Genomic DNA, 25,107 nt, shown 5'->3' on the forward strand with positions numbered 1-25,107 from the left:
CCAAATAATTACGAATATGACCTTATTCGGAAACATGGTGTTTGCAAATGTAATCAGGTGAAGATGAGTTTCAAGTCCAATATGACTGAAAATTTCTTTGATAAAAACTGTGATCAGGTTTCTCCGAGTCTTCTAATTGATTAAGTCCAACCTTGGTCTTCCCTCCCTGTCCTTGTAGAATCTGCTTTATGTAATCAATAGGGTGAGTCAATTTAGTACAAATTTCCATACCCTTGGTATCTGACTTCCCTAAGTATCTCAACAAAACTGGCCTGCCTTCAGTAATAGTCCTATCAAGTCAGGGTAGCCAGAAAGCTCTTACCCTTGACATTTATTTCTGTTTAATAATTTTCTATCTAATGACTGACCCTTGCCTTGCTCCTTGTTTACTTAGCTCCACTTCACCTTGCTGATGTCAAAGTTGAATCCAATTGCTCTTCCCCAATGCAGGGTCCCATTGCAGTGGTCCCTAGAGTATTGCCCTGGCCTCCTTCAACACAGCCTTACCATCTTTAGCAAGTGTCATTAATATTTTCCTTTCAGACTAGTGTCATCCTAAGATGACGCACACAAGGAAAAGACAGTTGTGTGACAATGGAAACAGAGATCAGAGTGATAAATATATAATTAAAGGAACACCAGGCATTACAGATGACAATGAAAAGCTAGAACATGACACCAGGTATTACTGGTGACAATGAGAAGCAAGATAGGATTCCTCAACAGAGTCTGTAGAGGGAGAACAGACCTGCTGACACCTCGCATTTGAACTTCTAGCTGCCAGCACTGTGAGGCAATATTTCTACAATTTCAAGCACTTGTTTGTGGTACTTTTTAAATGGAAATCCTGGGAAACACAGTAAGGAGCCAGAAAACTCAGGCCCTATCGCTTTATTCACCAGAACTGTGACAAGGTAATTAAATGGAGGAAGAGTGATTAACAAATGCCAATAGGTAGAGAATCCAACCAAAGCAAACCTAACAAGTGAGAATCCCCCCCACACACAATGGAATCCCCCACACACACAATGGAATCCCCCCCAACTCTCTGCATCCCAGGGGTCTCCGGGCAGGTGCGGCCCCTCTATCCAGGGCTTCTGAGACCGGCAGAAAGAGTGGTCTTCTCCTCAGGTTCAAATCCACCAGTCAACACAAGTCTTCCCTCAGAATCATCAAATTGATTTCTAAATGCATCTTTACCACATCTAAGTGTATGTTTATAACTGCGCACAGCTAATAAGTATTGGAGCTGTTAGAGATGACAGGGGCCATGCTCGTGTTCAGGTACAGTCTGGCTATTTCTTTCATTCAGAAGACAAACCTAGAGATTTATGAAGACTGCTTCCAAATAGCATTTGAAAACGTTTTAAATGCTGAAGTATTTCCCTTTACTCTGTAGTACAAACTGGTCAAAATTGCACATTTTGCCATCATATGCTTAACTGAATTTTCAAATGGAAGTAAATTAAGATCAAATTCAGATCTTCTTAGAAAATGAAAAGTGATTCTCTATCAAAATTTATCATGAACATTTTGAAAAATTAAATCAACATTGATTTGTAACTAAGAGGCAAGCCTGGGGAGTTTGTGATACACCGTTTGACCTAACTCAGTTCACCTTCAGGAAAAAATCAGTTTCACTGGTTGGGATTTTACAAATGAAAGATGAGGAACCAGATTTCTAGATTGTGCCTCACACAGATCTACAAAAGGGAAAAATCACAACTCATCTAAAAGAGAAAACGAGCCAATTTGTATCTGGATAGCTCCATCATCTAGTCTATTAATGGGGTACAGATAAGCTAGAAGTCAGAATTTAGAACTAATCATCTGGTTCGTTGCATTCCCTTGTTTAACTATTTTTAGATCCCTAAGCTGGTGGCAGAATTACAACTTCTCTCCTAATGTCAGTAACTTTAATAAAAGGCAAAAATAATATCCGTTTGATTACTGTTTTTCTACAGAAAATGTCACTAATAAATATCTTTTATGCCACATTCCTGACATCAAAACTTAACGTAACATAAACTTCTCATCTCTCAGAAAGTCTGGGGTAGAGGCCTTCTGAACCCCACCTGTCTGGAAAACGAAGTGGGCGACAGAAACACTCCACTCGGATTCCTGCCACGGGGAAGCCAGGGTAGGTGGCTGAGACAGGAGCGCGACACCACTCGCGATCTCCTTCTGTCATCATACTTGTCACCCGTAATGACGCGGAGCACATGCTGAAGACCTCCTGGCAGAGAAGTTCAAGTTTGAGTAACTTAGGAAAACTGGGCTTTGAGGACAAACCAAGGTAGGGTTTGCCGGCGACAGCGCACGGGCGGGGGAATGCGACTCACCCACACGGAGGGGACCGGCTCGGCTGACGCTGCAGAGGCGCGGAGCGCGCGGATGCGGGGAGGGGAAGGCCGCAGTCCAAGTTCATACGACACCATGACCCTGGAGTGGGGTCAGCGACACCTACCTGGGAGCCACTGTTCAGAGCCGGGATACCCGGAAAGTTCACTGTGGCCGCTGCGGGTCGGGCGGATGGAGCGTCCCTCCTGCGGTGGAGGCCGGGTCACGGCTGGGAGGGGCTCGGGCCAGGCGCAGACCTCCGGCGGAGACAGGGACTCAGCGCGCGCTGGGGGCTTCCAGTCTTCCCCAACAGGGCGTGAGCGGTCAGGGCGTCTCCGCGCAGGTGCGGCCCCTCTATCCAGGGCTTCCGAGACCAGCCATAGTATGCGCGGGCGGGCAGAATTGCGCTGTGCCCGGCCCCCTGAGGCTGCGCTGCTGCGCGTCCTGCCCAGGCGCCGGGATGAGGGAAGGGCCAGCTCTGGTCGCCGGAGTACAAACCACCGACTCTGACAGAGTCACTTTCAAGGCGGTTTAAAAGACTTAACCGCTCTGTGCCAAAGTGTCTCCACCCGAAGTGTGGAAGTACCAGTAATACCCACTTGACAGAGTTGCTGCGTATTTGTCTGTTTTGGTGAAGATGATGCAAACTAGGCAGCATTTAGCGACCAGATCTAGAACATAAGTGCTTAAATGACGTCATGGTAATAAAGACATAGAGTCTTTTTATTCTTTTTATATAAAGACTACAGGAGAACACTGAATAGAGGTCACCATCAGGAGTGTCTGAGCCACCATGGCTCTGGCTATGAAGGACCGGGCAGTCTTGTAATGATTCTGGGGATCAGCTGGGTAGAGGCAAATTGCTGTGGGGACGGAAGAGGCGACTGGAAGGCAGAAAAGAAGACGCGGCAGGGTAGAGAAAGGGGTGTTAATAGGAAACCTCGTAGTTGTAGGGAAAGTGGAAGCTGAGGACTCCAGGGAGACAGCTCATGTTGGATCAGGAGATCTCTGAAAGGATAAGAGGTCTAAGAAATCAACGATCCAATTGCCTACTTTTTCAAGTTTCAGAATTTTGCATACATTTTGAACTTATGGCACGTGCATTCGTGTATTTTCTTAATAAGAAGGATGCTTGAGTTGATATGGTTATGAATTAGTAAGACGTGTAAGTGGGAGCACACTCTTTAGCTTATTGGCAAAAGCTCCACATGTGGTATTTTAGAGACGACGTATTAAAAAAAAAAAAAAGTGACCCTAGGGATAGTGGCTAACCTGTGGGTGGAGGGGAGGGGACAGCAGTAGCTGCTTCTACTACTTGGAAAAGTTTGCCAACCAGTAGATAAAGGTAGTACCCATTCCTTTTGGAGGGAGTAAAACCTACTATTACTTCCTTTAAGAAATTTATTTTGGAATGTAAAGGTCTTAGCAAAATAACTAAGAAAATGCTACAAAAGCTATGTTAACTAATGTGATGAAAATGTGTCAAACGATCTATGAACCAAGTGTATGGTGCCCCATGATCATACTAATGTACACAGCTATGATTTAATAAATAAATAAATAAATAAAAAAGAAATTTATTTTGTTCAGTTGACTGCTGTTTATAGAGTGAAGAAGCAACTGGCGACCAGTTTCAGTCATCCGATAGGATTGGCTGTAGTCAGCCCCAGCTCCACAAACCAAGGAGCACACACATCCATTCTCATTACTTGGGAGGGAAAAAGCTCATCCTCTTTCTGGAAACTAATCTTGACTAACAGGAGCACTGGGTCTTTTGAAAGTCAAGTGACCTCAGTGACTATTTTGATACCTTATATAACATTTCACAGAATTTTTCATCAATTTGTATTTGTTTTCCTTACCTGGAATATCATAATTCCTCTTCTCTGCCTATTCCCATTCTTAGCAAACTGAAGGCTTAACCCAAATCCCACCTTCATCACTGAACAGATATTTTTTTCAGGTTACCCTAATAAGAGGCTCTCTGTAAACTCCAATGACGCCCATCAAGGACTTTACTATTAAACCATATGGCATGTTTTAGTGAATAGATTTTAAAAAGAAGTTTTGGTTTTACAGAAAAAGTGAGCAGCAGGGGCAGAGATCCCACATCACCTCTCACACCTCTCCCTTGATTAAAATCCTATATTAATGTGGTACACTTGTTAGAAGTGATGAACAAATATTGATATATTATTAACTGAGATCCATACTTTACATTATGATTCGCATTTAGTGTTTCATAGATACATGGATTTTGAAATATGGATAATGCCTGGCTCGGCACCCATAGCACAGTGGTTACGGCAAGGTACATACACTGAGGGTGGTGGGTTAGAACCCTGCCCGGGCCAGCTAAACAACTGCAACAAAAAAAATAGCCTGGTGTTGTGGCAGGTGCCTGTAGTCCCAGCTACTCAAGAGGCTAAGGCAAGAGAATCACTCGAATCCAAGAGTTGGAGTTTCCTGTGAGCTGTGACGCCACGTAACTCTACTCAGGGTGACAAAGCGTGACTCTGTCTCAAAAAGAAAAAAGATATAAATAATGTCACGTCCACTTTACAGGGTCCTACAGTGTAAGTTCCACTGCCCTGAAAATCTCCCCTGCCAAACCTATTCATCTCTTCCTACTGAACATCTTACTGTCTCCATAATCTTGCCTTTTCTAGAATGTTATTTCATTGGAATAATGCAGCACGTAGCCTTGGCAGATAGGCTTTTTTCACTTAGCAGTGTGCATGTAAGTTTCCCTCAAGGCTTTTCATGGCTTTCTGACTCACTATTTTATTGCTGAATAATGTTCCCCATAGTTTATCTCTTCACCTACTGCAGGGTATTTTGGTTGTTTCCAAGTTTTGGCAAGTATGAATATAGCTGCTATAAACGTTGGTGTGCAGGTTTTTGTATGGAAATAAGTTTTCAGCTCCTTTGGGTAAATGCCAAGAAGCATGATTGCTGGATCATGTGATAAGATTATGATTAGTTTTCTGAGCAACTTCAAGACTGTCTTCCACAGTGACCTGTACCATTATGCATTTTAATCAGCAATGAATGAAGAGCTCCTGTAACTGCACATTCTCACCAGGATTTTGTGTTCTCGTTGTTTTAGTTTTTAGCCAAAAACCAAAACAGGTGCATAGTGGCGTTTATTTATTTATTTATTTATTTATTTGGTAATTTACTTTTCTCTGAGGAAATACGTTGAGTATCTCTTCATAAGTTTATCTGATAGCCATATATCATAATTGATGAGGTATTTGCTTTGATTTTCTGTCCATTTTTATTGGGTTGTTTGTACTGTCATTGATAACTTTTAAGAGTTCTTTATACATTTTGCATACAAATTCTTCACTGGATGTGCGTTTTCAAACATTTTCTTCCAGCCAGCACCTAGCTTGCCCTTTCATTCGCTGTCTTGCAGAACAGAAGGTTTCCCATTTCAATGAAGTCAGATTACATATTTTTACGTTGCTTTCATGGAGGGTAGGTTTAGTGGTGTATCTAAGCCCAATGCCACCTGAAATTTCTTCCATGTTATCTTGTAGGAGAGTTACAGTTTTGTGTTATGCATTTATGATTTATTGTCTGTGAATCACTTTGAGTGTTTTGATGTGTGTGTACAAAAAGTGTAAAATATGCATTGTTATGCCTGCAGACGTACACTGCTTTCAGCACTATTTGTTGAAAATACTGTCCTTTCTCCAAAGACTTTCCTTGCTCCTTGATCAGACATCAGCAGGCAATATTTACATTGGTCTTTTTCTGGACTTTGTATTCTGTTCTATTGGTCTATTTGTCTATTCTTTGCCAGCACCACACTGTACCTGTTACTGCAGCTTTACAGTAAGTTTTGAATGCAGGCAGTCCAGCAAATTTGTTCTTCTTCAACATTTTGTTAGCTGTTCTGGGCCTTTTGCCTTTTCATATGAACTTTAGAATCATATTGTTCATTTTCATAAAATGACTAGAAGGATTTTCCTTGGGATTACATTGAATCTATAGATAGGTTAGAAAGAACTGACAATATTGAGTCTTCCTAATCATGAACATGAAATGTTTATCCATTTATTTGAATTTTCATTTATTCCTCATATAAATTTTGTATATATTTTGCTAGATTAACAACTAAATATTTTGGTGTGTGTATGTTTGGTACTAATGTAAATAATATATGTATATGTATGTTTTTTTTAATTTTCAAATTATGATTGCTCAAGGCTGATATATAAAACTCTATCAATTTTTATATTAACCTTATATTCATTGATCTTACCATAATTACTTATTAGTTCTAGAAGTTTTTTTTCTCTTTTTGATGCTACTTTGACCTTTTCTACATAAATTATTATATCATCTGCAACAAAGGTAATTTCATTTCTTTCTTCCCTATTTATGTATGTTTTATTTCCTTTTCTTTTGGTCTTTCATTAGGAGGACTTCAAGTGTAATTCTTCATATGAATGGTGAACGGGGGCATCCTTTCAATTTTTCTTTATTTTAGAAAAAAACTCCCGGTTTTTCCACTTTAAAGAAGATGCTGGCTATCAGATTTCTTGTAGTGGCTCTTTAGGAAGCTGAGGATGTTTCCAACTAATCCTGCTTTTCTAAGAGCTTTTGTCATAAATGGGTTTGGATTTTGCCCAAAGCTGCTTCTTGCATCTGTTGAAATTATAATATGATTTTTCATTTTTGATCTGCTGATATTGATTTTTAAATGTTAAACAAGCTTTTATATTTTGGATAAATCATACTTGGCCATGGTGTATAATTCTTTTTATACATTTTCGAATGGATTTGCTGATTATTTGTTGACATTTTTGCACATATATTCATGAGACGTATTACTCTATAGTTTTCTCTTTGTGTAATGTTTTTGTCTGGTTTTGATGCATAATGTTGGCCTCATAGACTGAATTAGGAAACTTACTTTCTTTTCTGGAAAAGACTGTATAAAATTGTGTTTTTTCTTCCTTAAAAGTTTAGTGAAAAATTCTCCAGTGAAACTATCTGGGCCTTTGTTTTTTACATTGGAAATTTATTCGTTACTGATTCAGCTTATTAAACAAATATACAGACGTTCCGATTATTTATTTTTGTGTGAGTTGAATCATGTCTTTCGGTAATCAGTACTTTTTATTTAATTAACAAAATAACAGTGGACGAAGACTTGTTCATTATATTCCTTTATATCCTTACAATGCTCTTGGAATTAATAGCGATAACTCCTCTTTCATTTCTGCTATTACAAATTCTATATATTTTCTTTCTGTTTCTTGCTTAGGATGGGTACAGGTTTGTCAACTTAATCTCAAAGAAGCATTTTTTGATTGTACTGATTCTTGTGTTTTCAATTTTATTGAATTATGCTGTAATATTCATTATTTTCTTCTGATTACTTTGGATTTTGTTTTCTCTTTTTCCAGTTTCCCAAGGTAAATTCTCATCAACTTTAGACCATTCTTCTTTTCTGACACATGCATTCAGTGCAATAAATTTTCTTCAAAACCATGCTTTATCATCAACACACAAATTTTGAAGGTTGTTTTTCCATTTTAATTTACTTTAAAATATCTCTAAATTTCTCTTGAAACATTTTTTCCTAACTCATATTGTTAATGCTATAAATATTTTTTGTATATTTCCAGCCATATTTGTTATTAATTTCTAGTTTAATTATATCGTGGTCTGAGAGTATAATTGTGTGATTTCTTTTGTTTTACATTAGTAAAGGTGTGTTTTATGGCACAGAATGTAGCCTATCTTTGTGAATCTTCTATGTGAGCTTGAGAAGAATATGTATTCTGTTATTTTTGTATGAAGCATTCAATGAATACTAATTAGATTCAATAGATTGGTGGTACTCTGTGTTTTAACTGTATTCTTAATGATGTTGTGTGCCAGGTGTAATGTATGCCTGTAATCTTAACACGTGGGAGGCCAAGGTGGGTGGATTGCTTGAGCTAAAAAGTTCAAGACAAGCCTCAGCAAGAGCAAGAGTCTGTCTCTACTAAAATGGAAAAATTAGCTGGAGATGGTGGTGGGCACCTGTACTCCAAGCTACTCAGGAGGCTAAGGCAAGAAGATTGCTCAAGCCCAAGAATTTTAGCATGCTGTGAGATATTCTGTCACCATGGCACTCAGGACTCTACCCAGGGCAACAGAGTGAGACTCTGTCTCAAAAAAAAAAAAATGGCGGGGGAAATGTTGTGCCTGGAAAACCTTTGTTTCTCATTGCAGTTCTATCAGTTTTGGCCTCATGTATTTTGACAGTTTATTCTTAAAAATATACACTTTAAAGAATATTTATCTTCTTGAAAAAATGACTCCTTCATTATTATGAAAACCTTTTTCTACATCAGAGGCTAGAGGAGGCCAGAATTGGTATTTCTCTTTCCAACAAGAGTTTGGCTCTGGCAAAGACTAAGATGGGTAAGCTGTAAGCTCTGGCAAACAGTTGTTTTTTGTTTTTTTTTTTTTTTTTTGGTGGGGGGATTCATTCTTTATTAGGGCAAATAAAAAGCCATAGGCATATTTTAAAATGGTTAATTTTTTTCTACCCTTTCTAGAACTTCAAAGGATATTTTCTCCTCCCTTCACCTTGAGAAACTGGTGGTACTCCTGGAAGTTAATCTCATAAGGGCATACAGATCCATTCTAAGACTTGGCCTTCAGAGTTTTTCAGTCTCAAACCGGTTCATGGCCTCCATCAATTTGTCAATTACCTTATATATGCGCTTACCAGCACTGGCTCCAGCAATGGGTGTCCACTGTCCTGCCTACACTGCAGTAAACTGTTGTGTCTGTTTTGTCTCCAATTCTTGAGGCAATGGATGGCCCTGTGACAAACTTTTAAGGCATATAACCACATTTGTTGGTTTTTAGTGTCTTCAGCTTTCTTTCTTGCTGTGAGAATGAGAGTGGTAACTTCCAGTCTCCTTAGTAGTGGGACCCTAACCAGGAGTTACCCTGTCATATTTTTATTCTACAATTATTTCAGCTTGTTCATCTTGATTGCATGAAAAAAATAGAAAAATGTTCCAAGAAAGGGAATATGTTTTAAATTCTTATATTTCTTTTAGCATCTTTGCAGTGTCAGGCACATAGATATCTTGATTATCCTCATCAAAATACAGATCTTAAACTTTCAGTTTCATTCTTCTGTTAAAGTTAAGGTTTCGCAAACTCTCTAAGTTTAAAAGACAAACACAAACAGTGCAATTTAATCATATGTACTCTTATATTAATCTGAAATTAAATAAATAGATAGATAGATAGTAAATAAAAGAACCTCTTGTATCAAGTATCACAGGAAAACAGCTTATGATAAGAAAAAATTTCTCTTAAACCACTGAATAACTGTATAGCCAGAAATCTTTCTTTTATAATTTCTTTTTTAAATAAAGCTACTAGCATACTAGCCACATACCCTTATGGTATAATTTTTGTATAGTTTTTTTTTTTTTTTTGCAGTTTTTTGCAGTTTTTAGCCAGGGCTGGGTTTGAACCCCCAACCTCCGTCATATGGGGCTGGCGCCCTACTCTGTTGAACCACAGGCACTGCCCCTGTATAGATTTTTTTTAAAGCCACTTACAGAGTGCTTTGAACCACTTTTATTATTTCCCCAAACAGTGATAGCAAATCAGTATTATATTTAGTACATTGTCTAAACTTGCCTAAAATCAAACTTATCTCAGCCAATTGAGAGGTAGAAAACATTGCAGAAAGTTTGCAAACTACTTGTCTGTTCTGGGGAGAACTGAATCTATGCATGTCTAAAACTGAGCTCTTTATTTTCCCCCTTTGAATCTATTCCAAAGAAATCTTTCTCTGGCTCATTCACTGGCAACTCCAGCTCTCTATTAACTCAGACCAACAATCTTTGAGACATCTTTGATTTCTGTTTTACCCCCATACACTATGTACAATTCACTGTGAAAGCTGTTGGGTTTCCAAACATATTCTGAATCTGATCATGTCCCAAAACTTAATACAGACATTGATTTATTGATTATACCTATTGCTTATTTACTGTTTTCTCTTTCCCCACTCCAAGATATAATCTCCATATGGGTAGGATTCATTGACATGTGCCGAAATCTTAGAAGAGTTTCTTGGCCCGCCATACGCGCTCAATAAATATTTGTTGAATTAATGAATAAAATACTCTCCCTTTGTACTATATTCCATTAATGTTACTTGGTAAGATTGACCCACGGGCTCCATTTAGAGGGATTTTTCCCCACATTTTTCTTTATTCTTAAAGGAGAGAAGAACTATTCACGTCTAATATTTATATAAAACCATGGGAAAGAGATCATCCTAAAATCCCCACATTGTACGTGGTGTCGTACTACTGAGTATCTGCTCTTATCTGGACTTTAGCAGGTGAATTCACTGGTGTAAATTTATGCAGCCAAGTCTATACCCCAACATCTGGAGAGTTTCTTTTTGTGTGTTTGCTAAAATCTCTGTATCAGCATAAGCTGTCCAGAGATTTATTTGTTTTAAACTCTACTCCCCACGCACCATGTGAGCATATTTAGCGTCTTCTCCATTGCACCATTCCCCTTGGTAGGGAAATACCTTGTGCTTACAGGCATATCTGTGGTGTAAATATTCTTGCAGACCACACTAAGTCCCATCTTGCTTTTATAGGATGCAGAAACCCTTGAGTGTGGAAAATGGGATTTCATTGTAACTGCTCCTTTAAATTCTTTTTAGCTATTATTTCTACAATTGCTTTTCCTCTAAATTAGAGGTTCATAGTTGCATCTGCCAACTTCTTCTCTGTTCACATATTATACCAACATCCTGCTTTTTTAGAAAGAGATGAATGGCAGTCATGGTGTCTTTCCTCAAGAAAATATTTCTTAAAATTTGTACCATTTGGATCATGGTACCCACCTACTGATGAAGATTTCTTCCTTGTTGTTAAGTTTCTTCAGCTATTTCAATTGTAGTTTGGCAGAGCTAGTCATAAATTAATGCCTGCAAGTCCAAATAATATATAATTTAAATATATGAATTTTATAATTAATATAAAGTTTTTTTTTTGTAGAGACAGAGTCTCACTTTATGGCCCTAGGTAGAGTGCCATGGCCTCACACAGCTCACAGCAACCTCCAACTCCTGGGCTTAAGCGATTCTCTTGCCTCAGCCTCCGGAGCAGCTGGGACTACAGGCGCCCGCCACAACACCCAGCTATTTTTTGGTTGCAGTTTGGCCGGGGCCGGGTTTGAACCCGCCACCCTCGGTATATGGGGCCGGCGCCCTACCGACTGAGCCACAGGTGCCGCCTGGAATATAAAGTTTTTTATTTCTTTGGAAACTTTTTGCTTGGAAATAAGTTCCTGAGTGATTTTATAGTGCACTTTGGTTTGAAGACTACTAAAATAGATAAACAGTGAAACTTACGTTTGGGATTTAGATGGAAGTAAAAACCTGTGCTGAATACAAGTGCATCTCAGAGACCCTGAGTAGCTATTTCAATCAGTGCTACTTAGCTAGAGGTTTTCTCTTTGTTTTTGCAAGTCATTTTTTTCCCCAAAGCCCACAGGCATGTGTCCAAATATAAGAAACTGCAGATACGTAGTTATAATCATGTCTTGAGAGGTATTTCGACTTATTTTTTTATCTTTATAATTTTTTGATGTTTCAAGGGAAGTATTCTTTTGAGAATTGGATGTCTAGTAACTGTGATTTCATGAGATCCTACTTATAGAAACCTAAATATGGATGCAAAAAATATCCAATCCTAAATATTTATTGATTCTTTATTATGTGCCAGTTACCAGAGATGACATAGTTTCTGTGAGATCTGAAACTAATTGCAAATTTGTGGTATCTCTTAAAAAAATGCAAGAAGCCCAAGTGCCCATTGACCCACGAATGGACTAGCAAATTGTGGTACATGTATACCATGGGATATTACGCAGCCTTAAAGAAAGATGGAGACTTTACCTCTTTCATGTTTACATGGATGGAGCTGGAACATACTCTTCTTAGCAAGTATCTCAGGAATGGAAGAAAAAGTATCCAATGTACTCAGCCCTACTATGAAGCTAAATTATAGCTTTCACATGAAGACTATAACCCAACTATAGCACAAGACTACGGGGAAAGGGCCAAGGAAGGGGAAGGGAGGGGGGAGGTTTTGGTGGAGGGAGGGTAATGGGTGGGGCCACATCTATGGTGCATCTTAGAATGGGTACAGGCGATTGCACTAATGTGCACAGCTATGATTTAACAATAAAAAAAAGAAAAAGAAAAAATAAATAAATAAATGCAAGATGAAAATTAAAAAGAAATCAATGCAGATTTACATTTCCTTGGAAAAAGAGAATAAACACTTTCTTTTTCCTCCTAAGTAATGATAAAAACCCTAGATATTACACATAAAGCAAACACTAGAATACTTTAAGAGGAGGCTGCCGGGCATGGTGGCTCACGCCTGTAATCCCAACGCTGTGGGAGGCTGAGGATGGAGAATTGCTTCAATTCAGTATTTTGTGCCTTGCCTGAGTGAGAGTGAAATCTCAACTCTTAAAAAAAAAAAAAAAAAAGAAATTAGAAAAAAACCAGCCAAGCGCTGCGGTGAGCACCTGTAACCCAGTGGCTTCCTTGGCTGAGGGAGCGGGATGCCCACAGCCCGAGTCTGAGGTTGCAGTGAGCTATGACACCACTGCACTCTGCTCAGGGCATATGGTGGGACTTTGTCTCAACCGAAGAAAAGAGAGAGAAAGAGAGAAAGAGAGAGAGAGAGGCCAACTGGCTTAGGATCTTGGGACCCAGTAATAAGAGGGTAATAAATTCTCTTTTGCTTCTCTGGTTAAAGGACCAGGAGAAAGAAAGCCTAGCAAGACAGAAATTCTAGCAAAATAGAAATCTTTTAGACAGTATCTGCTCTACTTTAACCAAATACTACAGAATATAGCTGTACCACCCACCCTCTATCCCCTACCAAGGCAGAAGGAGAAGCCCAGCCTTCCATCTCGCCAGGCCTTAATGAGGTGCCCTCTCTCTCTCTCACCAGATTCTGTGAAGTTCTCAGGGAACAGATACAACAGAGCTATCACATAAGCCCTGATAAAGAGTTGGAATTTTACTTTGAAGGTGAAAAAAGCCACTGAAGATGTTTAAGTGACGAATACCATGATCTAATTTATTTAAATATATTTCTGATTTTTTTGAATCTTTCTGGTGGCTGTCTTGAGGGTAGAGAGCAAGGTCCAAGAATAGATTCAGAGAGAACAGTTAGGTTTTGAAGCAAATAAGAACTCCTAGAAGAGTCAGATGTCAGATTAAGTAGACATAAATATCTTACAAAGCTCTTCCTGATTCAATAAGCATGGAGCCTGAACTGAAAATAGAAGCTGTGCAGAAAAAATGATCTGTTCGTAAATCCAGGAAGCCAAAGGTAAAATCTGATGGGCTGTGAGAGTGTAATATTAAGAGGTAGATGCCAGGATTAGGTATCTCTAATAGTCTGTAGCTTAACTGACCATGCACCCCCTTATTTGGTGCCTTTTATTAAGCACTTAAGCTTAAAGAAACCATTGGAAGATAGTTAAGGAGAATGATCACCAATTAAATGACCATTTTGTTTAGGTGCATTCTAAAAGTTACTTACCACTTTTTGAGTGAGATATTTAATTAGTTTCTTACTTGAGTGTTAAACATGTCTGATGGCAAATGGATCTCTGTGTACCAAAAAGTTGGGCTTTCCAACATGATTTCCTACGTTGAAAACTAAGTCAGCCTTTCTCTGTGTTAGGACAGGTTCTTTATCTACTTTTTGCTTTGTATTTCTTGCCTACCCCAAATAATTCCCCTGGAGCTTTTTTTTAACCTATGAAATTTTAACTTTGGTAAAATCGTACAACCAGCTTTTTAAATATAGCTTGAGATTAGAGAAAAATGTAAGGTTAATATAAAAAAAAAGAGCAATAAAAACTAGATTTGTTGCCTAAGGATTCAGGTTTTGGAAACATGATGTTTGTGTTTGAATATTGGCTTCAACAACTGGCTTGCAACTTGGAACTTACTTTCTGTATACCTCAGTCTCCTCATGTTTAAAACAGAGATTAAAATAATAGCTTGTCCTCCTGCTGTTCTGAGAATTGTAGCCTTCCTGGAACGTTGGTCTTCTTTTTACCCAGGAAAGACAAGAAACTTTTGTGGCTAAGGTCTAGAATTCACTTACAAATTACTTACATTTCTTACATTTCCCATCAGCAAATGATGCAGATGGAGCTTTAAAGGGGTAGGATGGGATTTGGCAACCACACAAAGGCAATAGGATCAATGTCCATCAAGGTTCTTCTTACTTAAGTGACGATAGTTGCAGCATATGGTATGTGGGGTGCATCCTACATAATGACTCAGTGGATTCTGAGCAGACGCAGATGTTTGTATGTGAGTCATGAAAAGAATGATTGACTATTAGAGTAACCAGTGCTCTGCTGAATATTAAGTCCAACACACTTAGCTATGATTTTCCTCATTCCTGCACAACTGCTACTCAGAAGTTCCAGGATTCTGGTTCAGACAACAGTTAATAGAAGGCTGGCAAATGAGCAAGAACAAAGGGAAGGAGACTCATCCACGTTGAGCTGAATAGGCTTCCATTCTTCAGACTTAATATCAGCAGAGTAAACACATTGAATACTAAAAACCTTGATGGCATTGGGCCTCAAGATGGGTGGAAAAATAGCTACTTATACATGGAAACTTTGGGGTAAGCCTACAAGTTCTGGAGGAATTTGTAAACAAGAGAAGTAGTAAGTGCTACCATGGTTTCCTTGGGTCTTCAAACCTGAACAGAGCAGGCGAAATCCATGACTTTTCATGGAATTACCTAATATTGTCTTGAGCTGGCTAGAGAAAAATATTTGTCCATGAATGCAGCCCCAAGTTTTATGACTTTTATAGAGAAGCTTGGAGACAGAAGAAGTAGTCCTTCGTTCTCATTTGTCTACAGCCCCTAGATATCAAGTTGAGCATTGGAAGATGAGGATACATGTGTTTAGCCATATGTTTTCCTGGATAGTGAAGATGAGAAGGTGTTATTAAAGTCCACAGGGTTCTTCCTGTATTATGTATTAGAGTAACATTGCATAGAATGTAAATAACCCTTAATATTTGTAAAGAGACTCTATGTATAACTAACAATAGCACAAGAACTATTGGACAGTGGCAATACTTCCCAACCTTGGAAGATCATGGAATTTCCCATCCACATTTTTCAACACCTGTATTAGTCTTCTAAGACTTTATAACAAAATAACACAGCCCTGGTGGCTTAAACAATGGAAATTTTCTCAAAGTTTTGGAAACTGGGACTCCAAGACCAAGCTATTGGCAGGTGTGACTTCTCCTGAGACCCCTCTCCCTGCCTTTCAGATGGCCGGCTGCCTTCTCACTGTGTCCTCATATGGTATTCTCTCTTTATGTGCACTTCTCTGGTATCTGTTTTTCTTCTTAGAAAGAAACATTCATATTGGAAAGAACTCTACTTTCATGACCTCATTTCATCTTAATTACCTCTTTAAAGGCTTCATTTCTAAACACAGTGGCATTTAAAGGTACTAAGCATTGAGGGATTAACACATAAATTTGGAGGGCACAATTCACTTCATAAAATACTTAAAGTTTAATATGATGCACCTATTTTGCAATATTGCTGTCAACCACCCATACAATAATTAGCAAAGACAAAATTCCTAGGGAATAGCTTTTCTTGCAATGATATAACAGCAGTGTAAATTTGCAGTGGCCTCTATCTTGAACTAACAGTGATAGCCTTGAAGCACAGAAAGTGTGTGTTTTTGAGAAGCCTTTTCTGGACTGCTGATTCAGGAACAATGTATTCAACTCAATACATTGCAACTGTACTTCTTATCACTTGGCTCTCATCTTTCCATCTGAAAATTGGTGTTAATATCTCTGGCTTTACTCCAGGTGTGTAAAAGCATGGTCTAGCCAACTTATATAATGATCTACAGGAATTGTAAATTAGTTACATATATTTGAAAGGAAGTACCAAAACTAAGTGACAGTAACAGCAGTCCTCATGTTGTGCCGCTTGCCACAAGTATTCTAAGAAAAAGACACATTTACAAAGTCATAATAATAATGACAGCATTTATTGAACACTTACCTTGCAGAAGGGCTTTTTCAAGATTCCTACATGTGTTATCTTGTCTTTCCAACAGCACATCCTTATGTTATGATGAGAAAATTGTATAGGAGAGATATTTTAAAACTTGCCCAAATGTAAAGCACTCACAAGTAGTAGGGTTGCAATTAAAATTCAAGTAGGTTTGTTAAGAGTCATCATGCACAATGTGTGCCTCTTTGCTAGTTAGTAAGAAAGACATGTTTATGTTTTTCAAGTTATTCTCTTTTAGTCAAATTGCTTATTACATGAATCAGACTAACAAAAGAAGTAATGAAAAGATCTTTCCCTAAACACCTGTAAAAGTTTAATACTAAGTCTTCAAGAGGCTGAAATTCTTAAAATACAAAAAACATATTCATGGAAAAAAAAGCTTAGCATTTGCATTATGAATACCTGAGATGAAGCACACTTAGAAAGATGAGAAGAAAGATTAAAGATTTTAAAGAAAAGAAATAGCAAGGAAATATCTCTAAAAGCATAAACAACACTTCCCTGTTTGTATTTCCCCCTAGTCCTCTTTTGTTCTAAGGTTATTAATTTAATCTAAACCACCTTCCCCAGCACACTTGCAATGTTGATCAACAGGGCTTCCCTTGCTACCAAAATTCCAGCAAAACTGATTTCATGATTCTATTTCTTTTTTGTATGTGGGGATTGGAATAGCAGGAGCAGACCAGACTAATTTCTATTGAATAACTAACCAGATATCCTGTAGAATAAGTCTTCCATGTCTGATAAAAACAATAAATCAAAATGAAGAGATGTGCAAGTTAGTATGGTGAACGCATAGGACACCCACATGCCCTCCTTGCGGAGAAAAATCCCATGTTACTCTCTTCTTTGTGCTTTAGTTGAATTTAAGAAGTGACTACATCATGTTGAGAAGGAGCCAGTGCCTCTAAGGCATCAAATTGTATAAAAATCATCAAAAACTGGAATCTATTCTTGCTGACATGCATGCTATTCCTTTAATCATGTGACTTGGAAAATAATTTCACAATTGAAAACTTGAAAAACATACCCTATGAAATAAAGGTTATTATTACTTTTGTTTGTAGCAAACTCCTAGAGAAGAAAAACTAAATCATACATACTACAGTAGGAAAAATAAGTCAAATCATAGAATATGAACCCAAAGGGAGCCCTCAGGGTCTATGAGCAGATACACCGACGACAGCGTTATCTCAAAACTAGCAAAGATTGAGAGGTCTTCTGCGGGCATGCCCCTCCGTGCTGTTTTCTCTTGTTGTGATTTTTATTGTGATCTCCTACCCACTGATGCAGGACCAAAATAATCTCGAGTCACCTGGCCTGTCATGTACAGACTGAATTGGCCTAACGACCCTGCGACTGGCTTCTAAACGTTCTTAGAAATCTTAGGTAAAATTATTTTGCGTTGCTTATTAATAGATTGCGGATTGTCTCACATTCTGTACAGTCTGTTGCGTTTTAATTCTCTTATGTGTGTAATGAAGTGACTGACTCCTATGAGTGGTGAGCCTGTTCTTGCTCTGACATCAATCCTCCAGCCTTCTTGGAATTCAAGCCTGTCATATGCCATGTGACTGTCTAGTATAAATAATACATTTTGCAGAGCCAGGATCAATGCAACCTACAGGATACAAAGTAACAATATTGTTACACATTAAGGTTTGTATAATCCTTTTTATGTGGGTGAATTTTAATTAATCTTTTGTATTTATTTAATTTTCCATAAATGTTCCCCTTCCCTTCCTCAGCCTTTCCCTGGATACAATGTTTATGAATATATAACCATTCCTTTTACTTTTTTATTGGCTTTCATAGTTTCTTTGTAAAAAAAATATCTATAAATACTTCAATGACAAGGTTTGAGAGTCAACCCTTCTTGCAGGCCAACAAGTTAGCCTGCCACAAGTTCATGGATTCTGACAGAAACCACAAGAATCCTTCGACAGGGACAAAGGACTCTGCAACTCTCATCACAGCAGGCAGCAGAAGCTTCACGCTCAGGTCAGTTTCCTTTGCACCTCACATCCTACATGGACGACAGGGAGTGGCTCAGGAGGATGCTTTGCCCACAGCTGAGGAACTTCCAGTTTGAGAAGAAGTCCAAATATTTAACCAAGCAAATCTGCCTCCACTTTGACCCAAGAGGTATGCCTATGTTATTTTATTATGATGGATATCGTATGTCCTTACTATGTTATTATGTTAACAGAGAGTAAACAAGCCTCCCTCTAATCTGTTGGCAGACCCTATCTCTGTCTTCCAAGGCTTGTTGCTACATTCTAGATAAGATAATCTGAGAAAAATGTCAATAGAGTGCGGTGCCAGGAGAGAGACTCTTGAAGGAATGTCTCCCAGCACTCAGCATGGTCTTCACCCCTCTTTATCTCTTCCATCATAAGGTTCTTTTTCATTCACTGTTTGTTTTGAGTGTTTCTGGGTCTCTTTTCTTAAATGGAATACTTAGGTTTTTATGTGTCTTTGATGGCTTTTCTTTGAATTTAGCTGGTCATGATAGGTTGCCAGGTAAAGCTTATAGCATGACACCCTTATTAGTATTTATTATGTGAAAGTTTCCAGTACAGCACTCAATGGGAGACATGTGATCTCAAAATATTTTTTTCTTATGAATAATTTTTTGTGTGTGTGTTATATGAAAATTTTAAGATTCATTTCCTTTGGTGATGAAATACTAAATAAGTATGCCTACATGTATGTTATTGCCTATAATTTGTTTTGGAAATTTCCTTTTTAATTCTCCTAGATCTGTCCTCTGACACTTTACCATCATGACTTCCCATTTACTACCCTGAGACATGTCTTGCAGTTGATATGGTATATATTATAAATGTATATACAGGATACATATGACATATCATATATAAAGAGTAAAGTAAAATTCATGAACCAAATCCAGCCTTTATTTTTTTGTACATAAAGATTTATTGAAACACAGCCCTATGCAGATAAGGCAGCTTTTTTGTGTGTGTGCTAAAATGGCTGAGTTGAATAATCAAACTGCTTATTTATTTTTGCAACAAAGCCGAACTGCATTTTATCTGACCCTTTACAGGAAACCTTTGCTGACACTTATTCTAGATCTCAGAGTTGGATTGCAATGGAGATCGCTTTTTTTTTTCCAATTCTCAATGTGAAATTTTAAATAAAATTTTGTTTTTTAGCTCCAGGATGACTTGAGTTTTTTTGTTTATTGATTGGTTCATTTTGAGACAGTCTCACTTTGTTGCCCTGGGTAGAGTACTCTGGCGTCATAGCTCACAGCAAAGTCAAACTCTTGGGCTCCAGCAATTCTCTCGCCTCCGTCTGCTGAGTAGCTGGGAGGACAGGCGCCCGCTTCAAGGCTATTTTTAAAGATGGGGTCTCTCTGTAGCTCAGACGGATCTCTAACCTGGGAGCTCAGCCAGTCCACCTGCCTCAGCCTCCCAGAGTGCTGGGATTACAGGGGTGAGATTCTGCTCCCAGCTTTTAGTTTTATTTGAATGCTGTGGTTCCTGCTGCTGTGTTTTGTGTGCCTTTTCTTTTTATGGTTTTGGTTTTTGATTTTGGTATGTGTTTTGGAGCCACTCACAGATCACCTCATGTTCTCTGTCTATTCTTGTTTTTCTTCAGTTATTCTTTTCTCTCATTGACTGATTCCGTTGTTCTGACTTATTATTGTCTCTTCAGCTATTTTGCCTCCTTAGACGGGCTGTTAATTTTCTTCTGGGCTCCTAGAAACTCTATTTCTAAGAATGTTACTGCTGTGGGAATACTGAAGGTACAAACAGTGAAGGCTTCCCCGGAAGTCTTGAAGTTCAAGGCAGACAGGGAGCCCTCTACGGAGGACCCTAGAGAAAACCACGCTGCTCTCTGAAATTCCGAAATTCTTGACATGTCCAAGGAAGAAGGCAGGAAAGATTCAGCCCACGACCACCATTTGTTTTTGTTTTTATTTTTGTTCATGTCTGTTAGGGTGACGCCTAGCTACATGTTTCTTGAATGTAAGCTAGTGAGTTAAAGGTGAACGTCTTTTTTGGATATTCTTTTCTTTTCTTTTATTAAATCATAGCTGAGTACATTAATGTGATCATGGGGCACAATACACTGGTTTTATAGACCATTTGACACATTTTCATCACACTGGTTAACGTAGCCTTCCTGGCATTTTCTTAGTTACTGTGGTAAGACATTTACATTCCACATTTACTAAGTTTCACATGTGCCCTTGTAAGATGCACTGCAGGTGTGAGGAGGACCCCCGGGCAATTGAAGCAGCTTCAAAAATACACTACTGGGACCTGATCAAACTAAGAAGTTTCTGCACGGCCAAGAACACAGTAAGTAAAGCAAGAAAACAGGCCTCAGAATGGGAGAAGATATTTGCAGGTTATGTCTCCGACAAAGGTTTAATAACCAGAATCCATAGAGAACTCAAATGCATTAGCAAGAAAAGAACAAGGGATCCCATCACAGGCTGGGCAAGGGACTTGAAGAGAAATTTCTCTGAAGAAGACAGGTGCGCCGCCTACAGACATATGAAAAAATGCTCATCATCCTTAATCATCAGAGAAATGCAAATCAAAACTACTTTGAGATATCATCTAACTCCAGTAAAATTAGCCCATATCACAAAAAACCCAAGACCAGAGATGTTGGCGTGGATGTGGAGAAAGGGAACACTTCTACACTGCTGGTGGGAATGCAAATTACTACATTCCTTTTGGAAAGATGTTTGGAGAACACTTAGAGATCTGAAAATAGACCTGCCATTCAATCCTATAATTCCTCTACTGGGCATATACCCAGAAGACCAAAAATCACATCATAACAAAGATATTTGTACCAGAATGTTTATTGCAGTCCAATTCATAATTGCTAAGTTATGGAAAAAGCCCAAGTGCCCATTGATCCACGAATGGATGAATAAATTGTGTTACATGTACACCATGGAATATCATGCAGCCTTAAAGAAAGATGGAGACTTTACCTCTTTCATTTTTACATGTATAGAGCTGGAACATATTCTTCTTAGTAAAGTATCTCAAGAATGGAAGAAAAAGTATCCAATGTACTCAGCCCTACTATGAAACTAATTTATGGCTTTCACATGAAAGCTATAACCCAGTTATAACCCAAGAACAGGGGGAAGGGGAAAGGGAGGGGAAGGAGGGTGATGGGTGGGACTACACCTGGATATTCTTTTCTCTAGCCCATTTCCAGTCCCTTCATGAAATAGTTTCCACCAGTTTTATCCATGCTTTGGCTGCACCCACAGAGCACAGCATTTACTGTATGATGAAAGACAAGGTGAGATTAGAGAAGAGCAGAATGGTGTTCATTCACTCATGTTCTAGATTCCCTACACACATCTAAAAAGCGCTAAAGTGCTTTGTTTCAAGTTAATCTTTACAAACATGATGTTAGAAAGAAATATCAGGGTTTCTATACCAAACACAGAGATGTCAAGGCTGGAAAATCAATCACTTTGCTTAGACATTGGGGTAATAAAAATAACCCCAACTCCTAGAAACTTACTTTCTACATATTATTTGTGAGTATGAGGGTCATTTAGTTTCATATAATCCTCTACTTTTATAAAAATACTGGGATCCATTTTAGTTTTTTTTTTTGGCACAGAGTCTCACTATGTTGCCTTGGGTAGAGTGCTGTGGCCTCACAGCTCACAGCAACCTCAAACTCTTGGGCTTAAGCGATACTCTTGCCTCAGCCTCCCAAAGAGCTGGAACTACAAGCACCCACCACTACACCCAGCTATTTTTTTTGTTGTCGTTGCAATTGTCATTGTTGTTTTGCAGGCCCAGACCAGGTTCAAACCTGCCAGCCTTGGTACATGTGGCCGGCACTGGAACCAGTGTGCTATGGGCTCCAAGCCTGTTTCAGGTTTTTTTTTTTTTTTTTAATTTTATTTGTTTTTGTTCCTATAGCAGAAAAATTATGTAAACATTATACTAATTATTACATCAGTTTTACCATGTATAAGAAAACACTGAGGAATTACAGTCTGAAATAAATAATGTATTATGTCAGAAATATAAATAATGTATTTCATTGATCTAAATGCTTAATTAAGAGAATCAGTTTAGCAAGCTCTACTGCTAATAATAGAATATAATTTATTTTCAACTTATTCTGTCTCCAAGCAACTTTTACCCAGAAGGAGCATCATATGATGGAAGATCTTCTACCCTGAAGAGTCAATATATGACAGCAGAAGAGAAAGTTGCAGTTGTTTTTTAAGGCAGCCTCCCCGGCTCTGTTATCAGGCACAGTGTACATCTGATTTTGCAGGAGTGGTCTTTTAAGCCCGAGTAACTGATGTATCAAAATGTAAGCCTGAAATGTTCCAGTGCTGCCTTTATGTGAATTACATCCATTTTAGGACCAAATACCTAAAGCTGGAGAAAGAGAGAAAGATCTCATGTAATAGATTTGTCATTTTTATGCTCTAGTTCAAAGCTATATGATTTTCTCTATCACCATCAATTATCTTTCAAAAGCTGTCAAATATGTTCTCTTTTACTTCCTATGCAGCCAAAAAATAGAAATAAGAAACGAGATTTCTAAAGGTAGATAAGTTATCAAAGCAGAAATGTTTTTGAATTAGATCATTCTTCCAGAACATAATGAATTTGAAATTCCCTGTAGAGTTTTGTAAGGAGCATTTAGCAATACTTACCTGGGGAATCTCAAACACTGGGCACCAGTGAGACGTGTCTCGAGTCCACACTTTATACCATGGTGTTCACATTCACCGAGAGAGGTCAACCCAGTCAGTGTCTGATAACACAGTGAGGAAGGATGTCTGTCTCTCTAATACAGTGGTTCTCCACCCTCCTGATACTGCAACCCTTTAATACAGTTCCTCATGTTGTGGTCACCCCCACCCCTAAAATTATTTTCATTGCTACTTGTTGGGGGTCACCAAACATGAGGAGCTGTATTAAAGGGTTGTAGCATTAGGAAGGTGGAGAACCTCTGCAATGGGCCCCTCTCATGGCTATTCTTTCACATTTGTCAAAAGTCATCATTTTCTAGGACATAGTTCAAGGCAGGGACTAAACGAAGCTTTTAGAATCATAGAGGTAGTAGCTCTACTTCAGATGCTTTTATGTAAAGTTTGTACATGTCCAAAGCATCATTGACAAGTGCTTCTACATTGAGTGATTTTACAGATTTCTGGGAAGGGACACAGAGGGCTCTTCAACTTTTAATGAATAGAAAACACATTTACCAATACAGAGAACACTAAGCTGGGAGGATGATTTTTATCTATTATGCATGCCAAGATGATTTACAATATCTTACAAGGATGTACAAAATGGAGAGGTAAGTGTGCCATTTCAGAAAAGAAAATGTAGGAACACAGTGGAATCAAAAAGAGAAAAGTGTGTCATAATACCCCACACTCCTATTGAAGATATAAAAATAGATTTTACTGATAAATTTAAAAAACATTATAAATTTGCAATGTCCATTAGATTAAAAAAAGCTTATTGCTAAGAAGAAAATACACTACATTTCATGCTTAGATTAGATAGCAATTTCTCCTGGGGGTCCTTATGAAAGGATGTTGAGATGCAAATGAATCAGGTATGCCCAGAGTGCCAGACTCTGCTCCTAAGCAGTGAAATTTCTTTGTTACAGAACCTTAAACCTTTTGAGATAAAGCAATGTGTAACATAATGCATCACTTTTTATAAAGCATTCTTAAAGTTTATTTACATAGAAAAATATGTGTAACTATCTAAAAAGTAAGTCTGTAATAAAAATAAAAAGAGCTATTGCTAAACCCAGCTTTTTTTTTTTTTTTACAGATAGTTTAGCAGGTGCTACATGGCCTCCACCAGAAACAGACAAAGCATAACTAAATTTCTTTTCTTTTCTCTTTTCTTTTCTTTTCTTTTCTTTTCTTTTCTTTTCTTTTCTTTTCTTTCTTTCTTTCTTTCTTTCTTTCTTTCTTTCTTTCTTTCTTTCTTTCTTTCTTTCTTTCTTTCTCTGTCTGTCTCTCTCTCTCTTTTTTATATATTTTTATTGTTTGGGATTCATTGAGAGTACAAAGAAGTAGGTTACACTATTGCATTTGTTAAGCAAATTTGTAAATAAAAACCACTCTGAGAGATCACCTAACCCCAGTAAGAATGGCTAAACCCATTTTAAAATTAATGTCAAATTAAAAAAAGCAAAGATCACATAATACAACAAAATTGAATGCTATTAAATTCCATAATCTGTTTTATGTTTGTCTGTTTTGCCTTTGGTACTCACCTTTATGTGCAGTCTGTTCATTGGTCAAGACACCCCTGGTGCTAAATCTGTAGGTCTTACTTCCTTTATATTTCCTAAAATCTTTCCCATTCCAGACCGCCAGCCCCACTGCCATCATTCCCTTTCCATTGTGGCTCATGCAGATCATTCCTCCACTTGCCCTTTCTATTCTAAGTTAGCCATGACCTTTGTTTCCCCTTACTCCAGTCTCTTTTCCACTTTCAGGGTGATTTTTCTAAATTGCAAATATGTGCCCATCCAGTGTTCAGTCTATTTCAGTTACTCCCGTAGTGATGTGCTTGGCCCTTTATGT

At 38.2% G+C, this 25,107-nt stretch overlaps 1 protein-coding gene across 1 annotated transcript in view; it reads right to left on the minus strand.

Annotated features, from left to right (window-relative positions):
• Positions 1-25,107, minus strand: part of LOC128566419 (uncharacterized) — a 73,038-nt gene that overhangs the window by 14,384 nt on the left and 33,547 nt on the right. The window contains exon 2 of the mRNA XM_053563309.1: positions 2,468-2,846. Coding sequence (XP_053419284.1) covers positions 2,468-2,846 — 379 coding nt within the window. The remainder of the gene's footprint in view (positions 1-2,467; positions 2,847-25,107) is intronic.

Source organism: Nycticebus coucang, chromosome 15, assembly GCF_027406575.1.
Source record: "Nycticebus coucang isolate mNycCou1 chromosome 15, mNycCou1.pri, whole genome shotgun sequence".
NCBI lineage: Eukaryota > Metazoa > Chordata > Mammalia > Primates > Lorisidae > Nycticebus > Nycticebus coucang.